Raw genomic sequence first — 22,055 nt, 5'->3', positions numbered from 1 at the left:
CTGACAAGCTGACGGCTACAAGCTAATTAAAAGGTGGACAAGGATTAAGGAGCACAACCAGCAATCCTATTTCTGATATTACAGCAGCCCAATCTTTTGGAATATTTCAGTTTGTGCAGCGTTAATCTCAAGATATTCCACTTTCTTTTTTTAAAAAATTGCAAAAATTCATCGGGTTTGGAATGCTCAAACTGCTGCTCAATCCCTAATTTCCCGATTTGAATTTGGGAATGACAATTCATGAATTCCTCACAAGAGATTTGTACAAAAGGGTCTCGACCCGAAATGACACCTCCCCATGTCATCCAGTGATGTTGCCCGACCTGCTGAGTAACTCCAGTGCTTTGTGCCATGTTGTGTAAACCAGCAACTGCAGTTCCTAGTAGCTGGAGTAACTTAGCAGGTCAGGCAGGATCTCTGGAGAAGATGGATAGGTTATGATTTGGGTCGGGAATGTCACCTATCCATGTTCTCCAGAGATGCGTCTTGATCCACAGAGCCACTTTGGGGCTTTCTTGTTAAACCAGCATCTTCAGTTCCTTGTGTCTATACTTGCCTCACAGTGCAAGAGATCCAAGTTCAATCATGACCTTGGGTGCTGTCTGAGAGGAGTTTGCACGTTCTCCCTGTGAACGCATGGGTTTCCTCCCACATCCCAAAGACGTGTAGGTTTGCAGGTTCATTGGCCCTCTGTAAATAGCCCCTAGTGAGTAGGGAGTGGATACACATGGGATAAGATAGAACGAGTGTCTAAAAAAAGGAACTGCAGATGCTCATTTACAAAAAAAAGACTCAAAGTGCTGGAGTGACTCAACAGGTCAGGCAGCGTCTCTGGAGAACATGGATAGGTGATGTTTCATGTTGGGATCGGGATAGTCTGAAGAAGGGTCCCGACCCGAAACATCACCTATCCATGTTCTCCAGAGATGCTGTCTGGCCCGCTGAGTGACTTCGGCACTGGGGCAGCACGGTGGAGCAGCGGTAGAGTTGTTACCTTACAGCGTTTGCAATACCAGAGACCCAGGTTCGATCCCGACCACGGGTGCTGTCCGTATGAAGTTTGTACCTTCTCCCCGTGACCTGCGTGGGTTTTCTCCGAGATCTTTGGTTTCCTCCCACACTCCAAAGACAATCAGGTTTGTAGGTTAATTGGCTTGGTATAAGTGTAAATTGTCCCTAGTGTGTGCAGGATATGTGGTCTGTGCGGTGGAGAGCCGGAGGGCCTGTTTCCGCGCTGTATCTCTACACAAAACTAAACCAAGCACTTTGTGTCTTTTTAACAGAACTGGTGTGAATGTGTGACTGATGGTCAGCATGGACTCGATGGGCCGAAGGGCCTATTTCCACACTACATCTTTCAAGCAACCAAACCCAACAGATGAACTGACAATTTTATTTTTGTAAGAATTTCAGCTACATGCAGTTGCATGGTCCTACATCATAATGCTAGCAGCCGTGATCACACTGGGTCCATTATCCACCCACCTTATATCATAAATATAACACCAATGCTTCCCTGGACAGTAACTTATCTGATGCACAACTTGTTTTCTTAATGCACATTAATCCACTGTGGTGACATCGCGTTATCGAAGCAGAATATTTCACTTTTATTTACAGTCATAATGAGCCAGAAAGTTGGAATGTTGCTGATCAAACAATTATTCCCAAAGAATAAATTTATCCCAAAAGAAATAAAGAATTTAGCAGGGAGAAGTGTCCATCAATTCAAAACTCAATTCGTAGCTTAAAGGGCCTGCCCCACGTACGCGATGTTTTTCAGCGACTTGTCAGCACCCGTCATAGTCGCAGCAGGTCGCCAGGTTGAAAATAAAGCGGTGACCAGAAAAAGGCACGACTATTTGGGCAACTGCTCACGACCATACAGGTGTCACCCCCGCATGTATAAGATCATACGAGGGTTAGATGGTGTAAATGCACAAAGTCTTTTAGCCAGAGTAGGGGAACCAAGAACTAGAGGACATCGGTGAAGGGGGAAAAACAATGAATAGAGATTTTGGACTTTAGATGTTAGAGGCACAGTGTAGAAACTGGCCCTTCAGCCCATGTCCATGCCGACCAGCGATCACCAGCCATCACACTTGTGGGACAATTTTACAACATACCAGAAGCCAATGAACCTACAAACCTGCCCGTCTTTGGAGTGAGGGAGGAAACTGGAGCACCCGGAGAAAACCCACACGGACACAGGGGAGAACGTGCAAACTCCGTACAGACGGCACCCGTAGTCAGGATCGAACCCGGGTCACTGGCGATGTAAGGCAGCAGCTAGCAGCTGCAACCACTGTGCCGCGCGCCTTAACAGAAAGGATAGATAAGCCGGCCATAACGAATTTAAACTGAATGTAGAATAAAACTCAGGGGGAACATGATTGTAAAATGAAGGAGAGGAAGAAAGCAAAAAATGATTCTATTTTTGGTTCTGAGGTGAAATGGAAAAATAAAATATGCGAATGAATGAAATCAGCGGGGGAAAAAAAAAAAAAAAATCCACGCGTAAATTGTCAGAGCAGCAGGAGCGATTAGCGCGTGGCCTAATAACTGTTCTGTATAAAATGTACAAAAATTAAAAAGAACATATTGAATGAATTCAACTTACAGCACCTGGGATTCTCACCATGACGTTCTGTTGACATGGTTAAACGGCAGCAAGCAGGACTGGGGAGTAAGTGGGCTCAATTGTGAAGTCTATAGGGGAAGGCGGGGAGGAACAGGCTTACAGTAGTTATTGTGCATGAGAAGGTGCACAATGAGGCATAAAGCGGCAGCACAAATTTATGCACAGAAGTCAAAAATAGAAAAGGATGCAAAGCTGAGGTCATTTCATGCAGACACACAGATAGCAACTGGTAAATGGCACGATGCATAGAAGCAAAAATGGTCTTTGCCACAGAAGGCTGTGGAGGCCAAGTCAGTGGATATATTTAAGGCAGAGATAGATAGATTCATAGGTACACAAAAATGCTGGAGAAACTCAGCGGGTGCAGCAGCATCTATGGAGCGAAGGAAATAGGCGACGTTTCGGGCCGAAACCCTTCTTCAGACTGATTAGTACGGGTGTCAGAGGTTAGATAGAAACATAGAAAATAGGTGCAGGTGTAGGCCATTCGGCCCTTCGAGCCTGCACCACCATTCAATATGATCATGGCTGATCATCCAACTCCAGTATCAAAAAAGCCAAAAGGGACTTCTGCTCCAAACTGGAGGAAGAGACAGATGTTCAGCAGCTGTGGCGGGACCTGAATGCAATCACCTCCTACAAGGCGAAACCAGGAGGCAGCTCGAATGTCAGCGAACCATCACTCCCTGACGAGATCAATGCGTTTTACGCACGCTTTGATAGGGAGAATACTGATGTGCCTTCCCGAGCCCCCATTCGCTGTGATGGCATTTCAGTCTCAGTCACAGAGGCCGACGTCAGGCAATCCTTCAGAGGGGTGAACCCCCGAAAAGCACCTGGACCTGATGGCATACCCAGTCGTGTTCTAAAAACCTGTGCGGACCAACTGGCGGGAGTTTTTACGGACATTTTCAACCTCTCACGTCTGAGGTCTGAGGTCCCCACCTGCTTTAAAAGGGCATCAATTATACCGGTGCCCAAGAAGAGCAAGGTGACGTGCCTCAATGACTATCGACCAGTGGCACTAACGCCGTTGGTGATGAAGTGCTTTGAGAGGCTGATCATGGAGCAAATCAACTCCTACCTCGACAAACACCTGGACCCACTGCAGTTCGCTTACCGCCACAACAGATCAACGGTGGATGCGATCTCGCTGGCCCTCCACTCCGCACTGGACCACTTGGACAACAAAAACTCATATGTCAGGCTGCTATTCATCGATTACAGCTCGGCATTTAACACAATCATCCGCTCCAAGCTGGTTACAAAACTCGCATAACTGGGTCTCTGCGCATCCTTCTGCAATTGGATCCTCGACTTCCTCATCCACAGACCACAGTCTGTTCGTATTGGTGGAAATGTGTCAGCCTCGATAACAATCAGCATGGGAGCACCTCAAGGCTGCGTGCTCAGCCCCCTACTGTACTCATTCTATACCCATGACTGCGTAGCCAACCACAGTGCGAACTCCAACATCAAGTTCGCTGACGACACCACTGTTGTGGGACGTATCACTGATGGGGATGAGTCAGAATATAGAAGGAAGATCGAGCAACTGTCCATATGGTGCCAGCGCAATAACCTGGCCCTCAACACCAGCAAAACCAAGGAACTGATTGTGGACTTTGGAAGGAGTTGGAGGGGGACCCACAGCCCCATTTATATCAACGGGTCGATGGTTGAAAGGGTCAAGAACTTCAAATTCCTGGGCGTCCACATCTCTGAAGATCTTTCCTGGTCCGAGAACACTAACGCAATTAACAAGAAAGCACATCAGCGCCTCTACTTCCTGAGAAGATTACGGAGAGTTGGTTTGTCAAGGAAGACTCTCTCTAACTTCTACAGGTGCACAGTAGAGAGCATTCTGACCGGTTGCATCATGGCTTGGTTCGGCAATTTGAGAGCGCCGTGGAGAGGAAAAGACTACAAAAAGTAGTAAACACGGCCCAGTCCATCATCGGCTCTGACCTTCCTTCCATCGAGGGGATTTATCGCAGTCGCTGCCTCAAAAAGGCTGGCAGTATCATCAAAGACCCACACCATCCTGGCCACACGCTCATCTCCCTGCTACCTTCAGGTAGAAGGTACAGGAGTCTGAAAACTGCAACAACCAGGTTCAGGAATAGCTGCTTCCCCACAGCCATCAGGCTATTAAACCTGGCTCGGACAAAACTCTGATTATTAATAACCACTTTCTGTTATTTGCACTTTATCAGTTTATTTATTCATGTGTATATATATTTATATTATGGTATATGGACACTTTTATCTGTTTTGTAGTAAATGCCTATTATGTTCTATGTGCTTAAGCAAAGCAAGAATTTCATTGTCCTATACAGGGACACATGACAATAAAATCACTTGAACTTGAACTGTACCTGCCTTCTCTCCATACCCCCTGATACCTTTAGCCACAAGGGCCACATCTAACTCCCTCTTATATATAGCCAATGAACTGGCCTCAACTACCTTCTGTGGCAGAGAATTCCACAGATTCACCACTCTGTGTGAAAAATGTTTTTCTCATCTCGGTCCTAAAAGATTTCCCCCTCTTCCTTAAACTGTGACCCCTTGTTCTGGACTTCCCCAACATCGGGAACAATCTTCCTGCATCTAGCCTGTCCAACACCGTAAGAATTTCTATAGAGTTTCTATAAGATCCCCCCTCAATCTTCTATATTCTAGCAAGTACAAGCCAAGTCTATCCAGTCTTTCTTCATATGAAAGTCCTGACATCCCAGGAATCAGTCTGGTGAACCTTCTCTGTGCTCCCTCTATGGCAAGAATGTATTTCCTCAGATTAGGAGACCAAAACTGTACGCAATATTCCAGGTGTGGTCTCACCAAGATCCTGTACAACTGCAGTTATGGGGAGAAGGCAGGAGAATGTGGTTAGGAGGGAGAGATAGATCAGCCATGATTGAATGGTGGAGTAGACTTGATGGGCTGAATGGCCTAATTCTTCTCCTATCTCTTATGACCTTATGAAATGATGGTCAAACAAGCGGAAAGTGTAGATTGATTATAACTAGAGAATTTAACCTGTATAGATTTGGATAAGCAGACTGGTTTAGTTTAGCTACAGCGTGGAAACAGGCCCTTCGGCCCATCGAGTCTGTGCCGACCAGCGATCCCTGTACAATAACACTATCCTCCACTCTAGGGGACATTACAATTTTCACTGAAGCCAAGTAACCTACAAACTTGTACGTCTTTGGGGTGCGGGAGGAAACCTGAGCACCCGGGGAAAACCCACACGGTCACGGGGAGAACGTACAAACTCCATACAGACAGCACCCGTAGTCAGGATCGAACCCCGGTCTCTGGTGCTGCAAGGCAGCAACTCTACCGCTGCGCCACCGTGCCGCCCCTGTGTTAAATTTTCACTGAAAGACTGCTCATCACCAGAAGGCATGTAACTCGTAGAATTCATCACTGTGCTGGCACCAGGCCCGAGGATGTAACATGATAACAGCTAACTAAAACTTCAGACAGCGCTCAATGAAAGTGTCAATTAGGAGAATAGCAATGGCTTGCAGCCACCCCAGGAGGATGGGGAACTTAAGGACACTCATAATCTGTACAAGAATGAGTGTCATATCCGAGCGTAACTAAGGGGAAGATACTGATGAAGAGAAATGTTTGTTCAGCATTAAATACAATGCAACTGGCATCTGGTGATCATTGCATCAAATTACCCCATTTCCACAAGGAAAGACATTCAGAAGATTCACTTGAACTTAGTCCAGTTTAATTTCGAGATACAGCGCAGAAACAGGCCTTTCGGCCCACCGAGTCCGCTACCCTACATACACGAGGGACAATTTACTTTACTTTTATACCAAGCCAATTAACCTACAAACCTACACGTCTTTGGAGTGTGGGAGGAAACCAAAGATCTCGTAGAAAACACACGCAGGTCACGGGGAGAACGGACAAACTCCGTACAGACAGCGCCCGTAGTCAGTGCAGAATAGGCCGTGCCTGGGTCCAAACGTCAACCAAATGCATGTTTGTGAAAGGAGAAAGGTTTAAGTAGGAACCCGAGGAGAGATCTTTTCTCGCATAGAGGGTGGTGGGTTTTTAGAATGAACTGCCAGATGAGGTAGTTGAGGCAGGTACGAGAACAACATTTAAATGACATTTAAACAGGTACTTGATAGAAAAGGTTTAGAGGGATATGGACCAAACGCAGGCAGGTGGGACTAGCATAGACGGGGCATCTTGGTTGGCATGGAGCAGTTGGGCTGAAGGGTCTGTTTCTGTGCTCTATGACTATAACAGCTCAGGCAGCGGCAACATAGGAGAGCTGGCAGTACAAATACCATTACCCTAACCGGTGGAAGCCAATTCATTCCCCCTAGAGTTACGTTCCTGTAATCCTAACCATCCATTGGAGAGTGGATCGCTTGACACAGGTGTAATTTTTAGGATGGTGCAGCGGTAGAGTTCCTGCCTTAAGGGGCTGTCCCACTTGGGCGACCTAATTGGCGAGTTTAGAAGAGTTTAGGAGAGTTTGAAAAAATGTCATGTTGAAGACCTCCTTCAGTTGTATCACTGTTGAAGAACAGCTACAACTAGCTACGACTAACTTTGGAAAAATTGGACACCGAATAGTGGAGAGTGAAGGTGACCTCCATCGATCTCCTTCGACCATGATGAAGACTAGCTACGACTACCTTCGACTACCTTCGACTACCTACGACTAACATGCCGACCTACTACGACGTACTACTTTGATTAAACCTACGAGTAAAAAAAGTATCGATTTTTTTCCATGGCGACCTTTTTTTACTCACGGGCATTTTTCAACATTGAAAAACACGCCGCGACCTAGCTGAGGCCTCGAGTACACGGGGACTACTCTCGAGCATGAAGGAGAGTTACAAAGACCTCCTACGACCTCGTGTCGACCATGCTGCGAGTACGAGTCGAGGCCAAACTCGCCAGAACTCGTGGATCAGGTCGCTCACGTGTGACAGGCCCTTTACAGCTCCAGATCCTGACTACGGGTGCTGTCTGTACGGAGTTTGTACGTTCTCCCCGTGACCTGTGTGGCTTTTCTACGGGTGCTCCGGTTTCCTCCCACACTCCAAGGAGTAAAAGAGTTAAAAAAAAAGGTAACTTGTCCCTAGTCTGTGTCGGATAGTGTTAATGTGCGGAGATCGCTGGCCGGCACGGACTCGGTGGGCCGTAAGGACCTGTTTCCGTACCGTATCTCAAAGCTAAACTAAACTAAACCAAGCATTCTTTTGTGCCTTTATTTGTACACCAGCATCTTGTGTCCACTCTGTAAGGAGTGCATGATGTCTTTAGCAATTAATGAGGTTGGATCTTATCCTGATGTACGGAGCTAACACACAATGAAGGTAATGAACAGTGAATTTCTTCAATAAGCAGCCAGCATGGGATTGGCGTTCCAGCTACCCTGTCATCGATAGCATCAGGTTAATCGTGTGTTATGACCTCTCTGCACGTTCTCAAGGTTAACAAATGTACCACCCACAATCTCTCAGTTTTAATTTTAAGGCTCATTAAATGAATTTGTGAATGGTGCAGTCCGCTAAAATTATAAGATGCATTAATCAGTGTTTCCAATTGCACCTAAATTTAGACCGTCAGATCAGCTGTTGCAGTCCACATGCCATCTGCACTAGTCCTGTTAGTTTAGGTTACACTGGAAACAGGCCCTTCGGCCCACCGAGTCCATGCCGACCAACGATCACCATACACTGGATCTTTCTGACACACTAGGGACAATTTACAGAAGCCAATTAACCTATAAGTCTTTGGAGTGTGGAAGGAAACCGGTGCACCTAGAGGAAACCTGGCAGTTACATGGAGAACGTGCAAACTCCACACAGACAGCACCCAAGGTTCAGATTGAACCCAGGTCTCAAAATGAATCAAGATAACGTCAGTGGCCATTGAATGGCTTAAAATGGATATCTCGTTAAGATCCAACATCTGCTGCTTATAAATTACAGTTATATTCCTCCTCTGTGTGTGTCCTTCGCCAAACAGTGGCTCTCAATAGATACTTTCATTAAAAATACATTTTCAAGTTAAAATTCAGACAAACTCAACCTTAAAGTAAAACAATTAAAATAGTAACTATACGTGGAAGATTGGTCAAACTGATATTTGCTGCAATGCAGTCCAACAATATGATGCCATTGGCCATTGTTACAACATTAAGGAATTGACAAATAACCATTCTACAGAGTTTGGCTTCTCTTTGATATGGCAATTGTAAGGTTCAAGTCAAATTAAACCATTATAGAGTCACAGAGCATGGAAACAGGCCCTTCGGCCCAACTTGCCCGCAGCGACCAACATGTCCCATCTACACTAGTCCAACCTGCCTGATTAGCACATATATTCGTCTAAACCTGTCATCTTTGTTTTGCCTAAATACCTCTTAAATGTCGTGATGGTACCTGCCTCAACTACCACCTCCGGCAGCATGTTCACTGCACCCACCACCCTTTGTGTGAAAAAAGCTACTCCTCAGGTTCCCATTACATTTCTCCACCCTCATCTTAAACCTATGTTCTCTGATTCCCCTATTCTGGACAAGAGACTGTGCATCTACCTGATCTATTCCTCTCATGATTTTGGACACCTCTGTCAGATCACCCCTCATCCTCCTGCACTCCAATGAATAAAGCCCTTGCCTGCTCAACCTCTCCCTGTAGCTCAGTCCCTCGAGTCCTGGCAACGTCCTGGTAAATCTTCTCTGAGCCGTTTTAAGCTTGGCGACATCTTTCCCCCAACAAATATTCAACATGAAGAAACTTTGAGAACTAACTAACTATGCGCATGGAGGTAGCTTGGCTTCTCGTTGATAAGGCAATTGTACAGGTCAACATAAGCTCAAATATATCTTCCAGGGCACAATGCAAAAGGCCTAGGTGCACTGGCACAGGCCAAACTAAACTAAAACAGAGAGGGAAGAATGGTGAATGTTGGAATAATTAACATTAGACGCCAGTGACTATTGTACTGTAGCTGCTTTATTAGCAATAACTTGTTAGACAAGGAGAACAGACAAGCAAGAGACAGAAGTTTAGGGGTAACATGAGGGGGAACTTCTTTACTCAGAGAGTGGTCGCTGTGTGGAATGAGCTTCCAGTGGAAGTGGTGGAGGCAGGTTCGATTTTATCATTTAAAAATGAATTGGATAGGTATATGGATGGGAAAGGAATGGAGGGTTATGGTCTGAGTGCAGGTAGATGGGACTAGGGGAAAATAAGTGTTCAGCACGGACTTGAAGGGCCGAGATGGCCTGTTTCCGTGCTGTAATTGTTATATGGTTATATGGTTATAAGAGACTGTCCTCACGATACTAAGCATGCAGTATTTTTATATAATTTTTGATAGCATGGAAGCAAGGGTAGTCACATACACTATCGCGATCCAGCATTCAGTGACTTTACACTGAGAAACAGGCTTCTTTGTCTATATGGGAAGATTTGGGAGTCTCAGTGTAGCCTTGAGTTCATAGGCTCTTCTTTTCATTAAGCGAATGTTTGACTCTATTAAGGAATGGGCCACATCTGCACCAGGCCTGTTTAGCGATTCACTGGAGTAAAGTTCGATTCCCACAGAGTGAAGCGCTGCCCGTGTTAAAATACAACTCAGTTCTTCCCACAGCTCCCACATGAACAACGATTAGTTGACATTTGTCTGTGTGTTTGGCATGGCGTGGTTTCTAACTTTGATCGAACAAAGTCAAAGCTACAGTGACCAACAGGAGATGAAAGTTAAGAAGTCTGAAGAAGAGTTTCAACCTGAGATGTCGTCAGAGTCATTGAGTCATAGAGTGATACAACGTGGAAACAGGCCCTTCGGCCCGACTTGCCCACACCGGCCAACATGTCCCACTACACTGGTCCCACCTGCCTGCGTTTGGTCCATATCCCTCCAAACCTTCCGACCCATGTACCTGTCTAACTTTTTCTTAAATATCGGGATAGTCCCAGCCTCAACCACCTCCTCTGGCAGCTTGTTCCGTACACCCACCATCCCTTGTATGAAAAAGTTACCCCTCAGATTCCCATTAAATCTTTTCCTCTTCACCTTAAACCTATGCCCTCTGGTCCTCGATTCCCCTACACTGGGCAAGAGACTCTATGGATCTACCCGATGTATTCCTCTCATGATTTTATACACCTCTATAAGATCAACCCTCATCCTCCTGTGCTCTAAGTAATAGAGTCCCAACCTACTCAACCTCTCCCTATAGCTCAGACCCTCTAGTCCTGGCAACATCCTCATAAATCTTCTCTGTGCCCTTTCCAGCTTGACACAACAGAAAATGGTGCCCAGAACTGAACACAATACTCTAAATGTGGTCTCACCAGCATCTTATACAACTGCAACATGACTTCCCAACTTCTATACTCAATACGTTGAGTGATGAAGGTCAATGCACCAAAAGCTTGCGACTCCACCTTCAAGGAACCATGCACCTGCACTCCTAGATCCCTCTGCTCGACAACAGTCCCCAGATCTCTACCATTCATTGTGTAGGTCCTGCCTTTGTTAGACATCCCAAAATGCAACACATCACATTTCTCTGTATTAAATCCCATCAACCATTCCTCAGCCCACCTGGCCAATTGATCAAGAGCCTGCTGCAATTTTTCACAACCATCTTCACTATCTGCAAAACCACCCACTTTTGTAACAGTCTGTTCATATTCTCCAGGGAAGTTGCAGGACCTGCTGAGTTACTCCAGCACTTTGTGGCCTTTTATTGTAATTGTAAATCTTTATTGTCATTTCCTGAGTATTCACATACCCAGAGGAAAGTTAAGACAAGGGGCGTTCATGAATGGGATTTGGGCCTGTTTATCGGTAAAGCATCTGAGTGAGTTGGTCAAATGCAACCAATGAAGAAAGAGGCACCTGTCATGGGACGACAGATGGCGCAATGGGCTAAGTGTTCGGCTGGCGACCGGAAGGTAGCCGGTTCGAATCCCGCTTGGAGTGCATACTGTCGTTGTGTCCTTGGGGCAAGACACTTCACCCACCTTTGCCTGCGTGTGAATGTGTGTGAGTGATTGGTGGTGGTCGGAGGGGCCGTAGGCGCAGATTAGCAGCCACGCTTCCGTCAGTCTGCCCCAGGGCAGCTGTGGCTACAGAAGTAGCTCACCGCCACCGAGTGTGACTGAGGAGTGAATGAATAATGCAATGTAAAGTGCCTTGAGTATCTAGAAAGGCGCTATATAAATCCCATCCATTATTATTATAAGTTTGGAAATTTATATGTTCTAGGAGCAGAATAAGGCCATTCAGCCCATCAAGTCGACTCTGCCATTCAATCATGGGTGGATCTATCTCTCCCGCTCACCCCATTCTCCATAAAGGCCCTGTCCCACTTTCCCGGGTTACTCACGAACTCTCCCGAGTTTTCCACTTGATTCGAACTCGGAGAATTACGGTAATAGCCGTTCGTAGGTACACGGGGCTATTTTTTTTACTCGTGGCCATTTTTCAACACGTTGAAAAAACGTCCCGACTTACATGATGCACCGAGTTCCTACGCTGGCATTACGAGCCGCTACGAAACATCTACGAACTCCATCGGGCTCCTACGGGCTCGCTACCGACATTACCCGACATTCCCCGAGTTCGAAGCAAGAGGAAAACTCGGGAGAGTTTGTGAGTAACTTTGGAAAGTAGGACAGGCCCTTAATGGAGAATGGGGACTATCATTGTTATTATTGTATATTATCATTTTTTGTATGTATGTTTGCATGTATATATGTGTGTGTGTGAGCATGTGTATATGTGCACACAATTAACTTTTTTTCTTGTTTATTATATTGTTTACAGTGTACTATGTGCTGCTGCAAATAAGAATTTCATTGTTCTATCTGGGACACATGACAATTAAACACTCTTGACTTGGCTCTTGACAACAGCCTTCACCCTGTTATCTCTGACACCCTAATGCCCCTGTCCCACTTAGGAAACCTGAACGGAAAACTCTGGAGACTTTGCGCTCCACCCAAGGTTTCCGTGCGGTTCCCTGAGGTTTTTGTCAGTCTCCCGACCTGCTTCCACTCCCTGCAACCTCCGGCAACCACCTGCAACCTTGGGTGGGGCACAAAGTCTCCAGAGGTTTCCGTTCAGGTTTCCTAAGTGGGACAGGGGCCATTACTAATCAGAAATCTGTCAATCTCCGCCTTAAAAATAGCCAGTGTCTTGGCCTCCACATAGCAATGAATTCCTCCATAATCACCTCTGCACCTATTCATCTTATTTCCATTGTCAGGAGACAGGGAGATTGGGCAGAACAAAACACACCATCATGAATCACAAAACAAAATTCCTCTAAATATTGATGTCACAGTTTTATCAACAGCACACAGACCAAAATCATCGGCTTGAAGCTTCCAGTTAACAAAATGTACCGCCCACAATCTTGCCATTTTAATTTTAAGGATCATTAAATCATTGTGACCAGTGCAGTTTTCTAAAAATTATAAGATGCAACTGTTCCATATAAACAGTAGGGTCTCGACCCGAAACATCACCCGTTCCTTCTCTCCAGAGGCGGTGCCTGTCCCGCTGAGTAATGCCCCTGTCCCACTTAGAAAACCTGAACAGAAACCTCTGGCGACTTTGCGCCCCACCCAAGGTTTCCGCGAGGTTCCCGGAGGTTTTTGTCAGTCTCCTTGCTTGCTTCCACTACCTGCAACCTCCGGCAACCACCTGCAACCTCCGGGAACCGCACGGAAAACTTGGGTGGGGCGCAAAGTCTCCAGAGGTTTCCGTTCAGGTTTCCTAAGTGGGACGGGGGCATTACTCAAGCATTTTGTGTCTACCTTCCATATAAACAATCGCTTGCTTACACATTTCTCAATTGATGCTCTCCCTTGATGGTACACAAAATATTTTGCAAGTTCACTGCATGTTTTAAGTAAAGCTGATTTACCTGAAGTGGTCTTCACAAACTCTGTGGTGTTTCTCAATCCAATGAAAGTAAACTGGTACAGTCTCCAAGAGCGAGTGTCGCCAATCTCAACTGAACTTTGCTTCCACTGGTATATTATTTCATCTTTCGGATAGCCGTCTGGAATGGAGAGGCAAACAAGTTCACAATGTTAGTCTTTAAAGTTCATTTCAAAAACTTTAATGCTAATTTAAACCTTTCGTGTACCTTGTTGTGTGTTATGACTGTTGGCAGACCAATTTCCTTCCAGGGATGAATAAAGTTTTATCATAAAACCATATAACAATTACGGCACGGAAACAGGCCAACTCGGACCTTCTAGTCCGTGCCGAACACTTATTCTCCCCTAGCCCCATCCACCTGCACTCAGGCCATAACCCTCCATTCCTTTCCCGTCCATATACCTATCCAATTTATTGTTAAATGATAAAATCGAACCTGCCTCCACCACTTCCACTGGAAGCTCATTCCACACCGCTACCAATCTCTGAGTAAAGAAGTTCCCCCCTCATGTTACCCCTAAACTTCTGTCCCTTAATTCTCAAATCATGTCCTCTTGTTTGAATCTTCCCTACTCTCAATGGGAAAAGCTTATCCACGTCAACTCTGTCTATCCCTCTCATCATTTTAAAGACCTCTATCAAGTCCCTCCTTAACCTTCGTATCGTATAGTATCGTATCATATTGTATATACGGCCTGGGTGATACTTGCCAATTTCCAACACTGCATTAATCTCAACTGCTGGAGAAACTCAGCGGGTGCGGCAGCATCTATGGAGCGAAGGAAATAGGCAACGTCCGCTCCATTCCAATCCTTCGCTCCATAGATGCTGCTGCACCCACTGAGTTTCTCCAGCATATTTGTCTACCTTCGATTTTCCAGCATCTGCAGTTCCTTCTTAAACATTAGTCTCACCTGCCTGCATTTGGCCCATATCCCTCCAAACCTTCCCTATCCTTGTACTTGTCCATTTTATTTTTAAATGTGATTGTATCTGCCTCAACTACCTCCTCTGACAGCTCGTACCATATATCCTACAAACATTTTTTTTTTTTAATGTTTCCCCCCAGAGCAGCATTGTGGCGCAGCGGTCGAGTTGCTGCCTTACAGCGCCAGAGACCCAGGTTCAATCCTGACTTTGGGTGCTGCCTGTACATTCTCCCTGTGACCCCGTGGGTTTTCTCCGAGTGCCCTGGTTTCCTCCCACAAAGCACAGGTTTGCAGGTTAATTGGCTTTGGTAATAGTATAACGTGTTTGAATGTTTCTGCTCTTCAAGATCTGTGACAAATAATAGCCTATCCATGTATCCTACATGCAAGATGGAATACGAGTTGCCTTATAAGACTCATTTTGATTTTGATATTAGGCATTTGGCATTCACAAGTTTGTAAGTTTGAGGAGTAGAATTAGGCCATTCGGCCCATCAGGTCTACTCTACCATTCAATCATGGCTGATCTATCTGTTTCCTCTCAACCCCATTCTCCTGCCTTCTTCCCTGCCACCCCAAAACGTCACCCATTCCTTCTCTCCAGAGAAGCTGTCTGCCCCACTGAGTTACTCCGACCCTTTTGTGTCTATCTATCCTTATTAATAATCTATTAATCTCCGCCTAAAAAATATCCATTGCCTTGGCCTCCACAGCCTCCCTGATCCTTCCTATAATCACACAAAAGGAGGTGTCCAACTGCTAAATGCACTCATTTTTTATTTTCCCAACAATAGAAATAATTAATATTGAGCATTTTCTATAAAAGGTGACTAATCAGTTTTGCTAATATTGCTGCCAGTTGACATAATTACATGCTTGACATTTATGAATTAATGCATACGGATTTTTATATTGAAGATTATTGGCTTTAGGGCAAATTACAAATTCAGTTTTAGTCAATATATTTGCTGGAGTTTAGAAGAATGAGGTGCGGGGGGCTCACTGAAACATACAGAATATTGAAAGGCTTGGATAGAGTGGATGTGGAGAGGATGCTTCCACTAGTGGGAGAGTCTATGACTGGAGGTCACAGCCTCAGAATTAAAGGACGATCTTTTAGGAAGGAAATGAGGAGACAACTTATTTAGTCAGAGGGTGGTGAATCTCTGGAGTTCTTTGCCACAGAAGGCTGTAGAAGCCACGTTGGTGGATATTTTTAAGGCAGAGATAGATGTTTGATTAGTACGGGTGTCAGGGGTTATGGGGAGAAGGCAGTGGGATGGAGTTTGGAGGAAGAGATAGATCAGACATGATTGAATGGTGGAGTAGACTTGATAGGTCGAATGGCCTAATTCTACTCCTATCACTTATGATCTTGTGACCTTGTGACAACAAAGAGGTACCCGGCAGTGTAGGGGGGGGGGGGGGGGGGGCCACTGTGAACAATGGGGGACTATTGGGGACTAAATGGAATGCTTTAAAATTTTGTCATCGCCCTTTACGTGGTGGCTCTTTGTATACCTTGTGTATGGTGTGCAAAACAAAGAATCTCACTGTGACATGTCACATGTGATAAAAAAGTATCAATGCATTCATTCACAAAAACGTACGGGTCGTGAACTAATACTTACAGCTTGAGAACGCCAGTGAACAGGAGTGCTCATCCATTGGGAAGTTATGCAGTTGAAGCTGGCATTCTGCATCAATCGTCAACCTAATAACAGTGAAGTGGCAACAGTGAAACATTTGGGAGAGAAATTCTATTTTTGCCATGAATATTCTTATTATAGCAGCTGTACATTTATATGAAAAAGCACTGGAATTAATTACATGTTTATTTTATTTTATTAGCTTAGTTTAGTTTAGATCATAAGTTATAGGACAGAATTGGGGAATTCGCCCCATCTAGTCTACTCCGCCATTCACTCATGGCTGATCTATCTTTCCCTCTCAACCCCGTTCTCCTGCCTTCTCCCCATAACCCTTGACACCCGTACTAATCCAGCATCTATCTATCTCTGCCTTAAAAATATCTATTGACAAAAATGTGGTTCTGTTCCATTCTGTTGGTAGTTTGTTTGGTTGTTTGTTTGTTTGTCTTTTTGCACAAAGTCCACGAGCATTTGCCACTTTTCATTTCACTGCATATCTCGTATGTGTATGTGACGAATAAAATTGACTTGACTTGACCTGGCCTCCACAGCCATCTGTGGCAATGAATTCCACCCTCTGACTAAATAAATTCCTCCTCATCTCCTTCCTAAAGGAATGTCCTTTAATTCTGAGGCTGTGACCTCTGGTCCTAGACTTTCCCACTAGTTTGGAGATACAGCGTGAAAACAGGCCATTCAGCCCACCGAGTCCGCACCAACCCGCAATCATCTGTTCATTAGCCCTATCCTGCACTCCAGGGACAATTGACAGAAGCTAATTAACCAGAAAGCCCGCATGTCTTTGGAAAAAGGAGATGCAACGAGACCTGGGTGTCATGGTACACCAGTCATTGAAAGTAGGCATGCAGGTGCAGCAGGCAGTGAAGAAAGCGAATGGTATGTTAGCATTCATAGCAAAAGGATTTGAGTATAGGAGCAGGGAGGTTCTACTGCAGTTGTACAGGGTCTTGGTGAGACCACACCTGGAGTATTGTGTACAGTTTTGATCTCCAAATCTGAGGAAAGACATTCTTGCCATAGAGGGAGTACAGAGACGGTTCACCAGACTGATTCCTGGGATGTCAGGACTTTCATATGAAGAAAGACTGGATAGACTCGGCTTGTACTCGCTAGAATTTAGAAGACTGAGGGGGGATCTTATAGAAACTTACAAAATTCTTAAGGGGTTGGACAGGCTAGATGCAGGAAGATTGTTCCCGATGTTGGGGAAGTTTAAGTCCAGAACAAGGGGTCACAGTTTAAGGATAAAGGGTAAGTCCTTTAGGACCGAGATGAGAAAAATATTTTAAGATTTTTTGTCATTGCACAGAGAGTGTGGTGAATCTCTGGAATTCTCTGCCACAGAAGGTAGTTGAGGCCAGTTCATTGGGTATATTTAAGAGGGAGTTAGATGTGGCCCTTGTGGCTAAAGGGATCAGGGGGTATGGAGAGAAGGCAGGTACGGGATACAGAGTTGGATGATCAGCCATGATCATATTGAATGGCGGTGCAGGCTCGAAGGGCCGAATGGCCTACTCCTGCACCTATTTTCTATGTTTCTATGAATGCGGGAGGAAATTGGAGCTAAAATGTGACCCATTATGACATGATTATTGAGTGGTGCTTTGAGCCGCTAAGTAAGAGAGAACGGATTCCATTGCTATAATAACCATGGGTAGAATGATACTCACCTTTTTCTAGTGAGCCATCAGGCACCTTGTGGCTAGGACAAGATATTCCACATATCGTGAAATGCCACAAATTGCAAGCACATCACTCTTAGCCTTGCAGAAACACCAGCTCTCCCTGAAGCTCCAATATGCTTTTAAGAATTTGCAGCATTTGGAAACTTCAACTTAAGTTAATCTCATTAAGCCTCTTTAACCACATCAGTATGCTTTTAATGATGTGATTATTTTTATTGCAATCCCAATTAACTTCTCTGGCCTAGAATGGGAACTATTTCATCTACTAAGTGCCAGCGATTCAACATAGAGATTTTGAGCTTCAAAAATGTAAAGCTATTTCTCTTCTTACTCCCTTTCTGTGTCTCTAATTGCAATCTTACTTTCCTGAACCAGGACCCGTTTCTGTACATAGACTGATCAATTCAGTCTGATCCTTATCCGTTTTATTAAATTTTTAGATTCAGCATGGAAACAGCCTACAGCCCAATGAGTTTGCGCCGACCCGCGACACTTGTTCAGATAGAAACATAGAAACATAGAAAATAGATGCAGGAGTAGGCCATTCGCTCCTTTGAGCCAGCACTGCCATTCAATGTTCTATGATCATGGCTGATCATCCAAAATCAGTACCCCGTTCCTGCTTTCTCCCCATATCCCTTGATTCCATTAGGCCTAAGAGCTACGTACATCAAACTCTCCCTTGAAAACATCGAGTGAAATGGTCTCCACTACCTTCTGTGGCAGAGAATTCCACAGATTCACAACCCTCTGGGTGAAAAAGTATTTCCTTATCTCAGTTCTAAATGGCGTTCCCTTTATTCTTAAAATGTAGCCCCTGGTTCTGGACTCCCCCAATATCGGGAACATTTTTCTTGCATCCAACCTGTCGAGTCCCTCAAGAATTTTATATGTTTCTATAAGATCCCCTCTCAACCATCTAAATTCCAGTGAATATAAGCCCAGTCTATCCATTCTTTCATCATATGTCAGTCCAGCCATCCCGGGAATTAACCTGGTGAACCTACGCTGCACTCCCTCAATAGCGAGAATGTCCTTCCTCAAAGTAGGAGACCAAAACTGCACACAATACTCCAGGTGTTTAAGAAAGAACTGCAGATGCTGGAAAAATCGAAGGAAGACAAAAATGCTGGAAAAACTCAGCGGGTGAGGCAGCATCTATGGAGCGAAGGAATAGGTGGCATTTCGGGTCGAGACCCTTCTTCAGACTGAAGAAGGGTCTCGACCTGAAACGTCACCTATTCCTTCGCTCCATAGATGCTGCCTCACCCGCTGAGTTTTTCCATCAATTTAGTCCACCTTACCACAATACTCCAGGTGTGGTCTAACCATGACCCAGTAGAACTGCAGTAGGACCTCCTTGCTCCTATACTCAAATCCTCTTGCTATGAGGGCCAACATGCCATTTGCTTTCTTCACTGCCTGCAGATGCTGCAAATTCTATCTTACACATTAAGGGCAATTTACACCACAGATAGACACAAAGTGCTGGAGTAGCTCAGCGGGCCAGGCAGCATCTCTGGAGAGAAGGGATGGGTGATGTTTCGGGTTAAGACCCTTCTTCAGACCAGCATTTTGTGTCTATCCTGGTTGATGTCTTCCTATCCCCAACCCAGGATGTCTAAGACCAATTACTGTTCTACCTATTGCCATTTGGACTATGTTCCTGAATGACTCTTGATTCAATCTTCAAAATCTCTGACCTTTAGGTATCTGCCACACACTTGACAATCCTACTGAGCCATTTAATAGCAAGCAGATCTGTAGTTAGAAGTGCACTCAGCGAAATAATCCCAATTTCACAGGAAATGTTCAAGCAAATAGTTCCCCATTGTCAGTCTGGATAATCGGAACTCATAACTCGAAGATGTAATGACATTTAACAATAACAAAGTTAACTATGTTACTTAGCTACAAACAAGTGCTGGAGTAACTCAGCAGGCCTGGCAGCATCTCTGGGTGATCTGGGGGATCGGTGACGGTTTTGACCCAAAATGGGCAGCACAGTGGGAGATTTGTTGCCTTCCAGCGCCAGAGACCCAGTTTCCTTCCACATTCCAAAGACGTGCGGGTTTGTAGGTTAATTGGCCTCTGTAAATTGTGTGTAGAATGAAACGAGTGGGCGCCCATATAGGTCCTGTTTCCATAGCTGTATCTCTAAAATGTAAAGATGTTGCCTGACCTACTTTGTGTCCTTTTGTGTGTTAGCCAACATGTACACAGTTCCTCGTTTCAACCCGCGGACTCATTTATGGTACAGTTAGAGTTAAAATGTCCTCGTATATTGTCAAGATGATACCATGTAAACTAGGGTTACCTTAGTGTGTATAATATTCTCCCATCGTTCCAAATCCTAAGCATTCGATTTGGGGTAGTGATCCAGTGGGCATCTGCCTTCTTTGAATTTCTGAAGAATGTGTCAGGTATCCAGATTTTCCCTACCATGTTGCTGTTGAGGCCAAGAACTTTCATCGTGCCATTAAATTTCAGGCGCCGATCGTACCACGTTTGGGCGAAAAAGATGTCAATGGTATATTCCTGTTGAATAGATCCAGGATATCATGCAATCAATAATCTTATTAACAGAGAGAATTTCAATAGCATGCATGAATTGTTTAGACTTCAGAGATACGGCGCGGAAACAGGTCCTTTGACCCACCGAATCCGCGCAGACCAGCGATCATCCCCGTACATCAGCACGAGCCTACACACAGAGTAGGGACATTTTACAATTTTTACTGAAGCCAATTAACCTGCAAACCTACACATCTTTGGAGAGTAGGTGGAAACCGGAGCACCCGGAGGAAACCCACGTGGTCACGGGGAGAACGTGCGGACAGCAACTGTAGTCAGGATGGAACACGGGTCTCTGGCGCTGTGAGGCAGCAACTCTACCGCTGGAGGAACAGCATCTCATATTTTGCTTGGGTAGCTTAAAGCCACACGCAAATTGGAGGAACGGCATCTCATATTTTGCTTGGGTAGCTTACAGCCCAGCGGTATGAGCACTGAATTCTTCTAATTTTAAGTAACTTCGACTTACAGCCCCCTCGTCTCCCCGCTCCCCCATTGCCCCCTTCCTCCAGCCTAGTCGTTGAACCAGTTCCACAGGTCTCCATATTGTTTCCCTCCTTACCTAGCCAACAATGGGCCAACCATGCAACACCAACAGCGCCTCATATTTCGCTTGGGCAGCTTACAGCCCAGGGGTAAAAATATTGATATCTCTAACTCCAAGTAACCCCTGCATTCCTTCTCTCTTCATCCCTCCCCCACCCAAGTCACACCAGCTTTTTGTTCTCACCTAGCAAACAGCTTACAATGGCCTGTTTCCTTTGTCATCGTTACTTTTTGGCATATCGTTCATTCCTTTGTCCTATATCTCTCTACGACATCGTCTATATCTCTTGTTTCCCTTTCCCGTGACGTTCTGTCTGAAGAAGGGTCTCGACCCGAAACGTCACCCATTCCTTCTCTCCGGAGATGCTGCCTGTCCTGCTGAGTTACTCCAGCATTTAGAGTCTATCTTTGGTCTAAACCAGCATCTGCAGTCCCTTCCTGCACACACCGCCCTGCCAGAGTTCATTTATAGCTGACCTTGCTTGTTCCTGTCGCCTCCAGCTCTTCACCTCCCCCCACCCCCTATTCTCAGTCTGAAGAAGTGTCCTGACCCGAAACGTCACCTATCCTTTTTCCCCCCGAGATACTGCCTGACCCGCTGAGTTACTCCAGCACTTTTTGTCTATCTTTGGCATAAACCAGCATCTGCAGTTCCCAGTTTGTACACAAGAATGTCTCCGGTCTACAAGACTCTGTGACAATGAATAGCCTATCCATGTATGTGCACATGGGATTTGAGTTGCCTAAAAGGACACCTTTTGATTTTAATACTCATAAGTAATAGGAGCTGAATTGGGCCATTTGGCCATTTGGCCCATTGAGACTATTCCAAGTATTTAACTTTCCCTCTCAAGCCCATTCTCCTGCCTTCTCCCCATAACTCCTGACACACCAATGCCCCTGTCCCATTTAGTAAACCTGAACGGAGACCTCTGGAGACTTTGAGCCCCACCCAAGGTTTCCGTGCGGTTCCCGGAGGTTGCAGGTGGTTGCCGGAGGTTGCAGGTAGTGGAAGAAGGTAGGGAGACTGACAAAAACC

At 45.3% G+C, this 22,055-nt stretch overlaps 1 protein-coding gene across 3 annotated transcripts in view; it reads right to left on the bottom strand.

The window, feature by feature from the left end:
* gabrg2 (gamma-aminobutyric acid type A receptor subunit gamma2) overlaps positions 1-22,055 on the bottom strand; it is a 97,953-nt gene that overhangs the window by 56,497 nt on the left and 19,401 nt on the right. For all 3 annotated transcript variants that reach the window (XM_055643308.1, XM_055643307.1, XM_055643309.1), the window contains 3 exons: positions 20,214-20,434; positions 16,170-16,252; positions 13,590-13,727 (listed from right to left, as the gene is read on the bottom strand). In XM_055643308.1, the coding sequence (XP_055499283.1) occupies positions 13,590-13,727; positions 16,170-16,252; positions 20,214-20,434 (442 nt within the window). The remainder of the gene's footprint in view (positions 1-13,589; positions 13,728-16,169; positions 16,253-20,213; positions 20,435-22,055) is intronic.

The sequence above is a fragment of the Leucoraja erinacea genome, chromosome 11, assembly GCF_028641065.1.
Source record: "Leucoraja erinacea ecotype New England chromosome 11, Leri_hhj_1, whole genome shotgun sequence".
Lineage (NCBI taxonomy): Eukaryota > Metazoa > Chordata > Chondrichthyes > Rajiformes > Rajidae > Leucoraja > Leucoraja erinaceus.
Note: the sequence above shows the minus strand (reverse complement) of the source record. Positions and strands in the feature narration are given on the sequence as shown.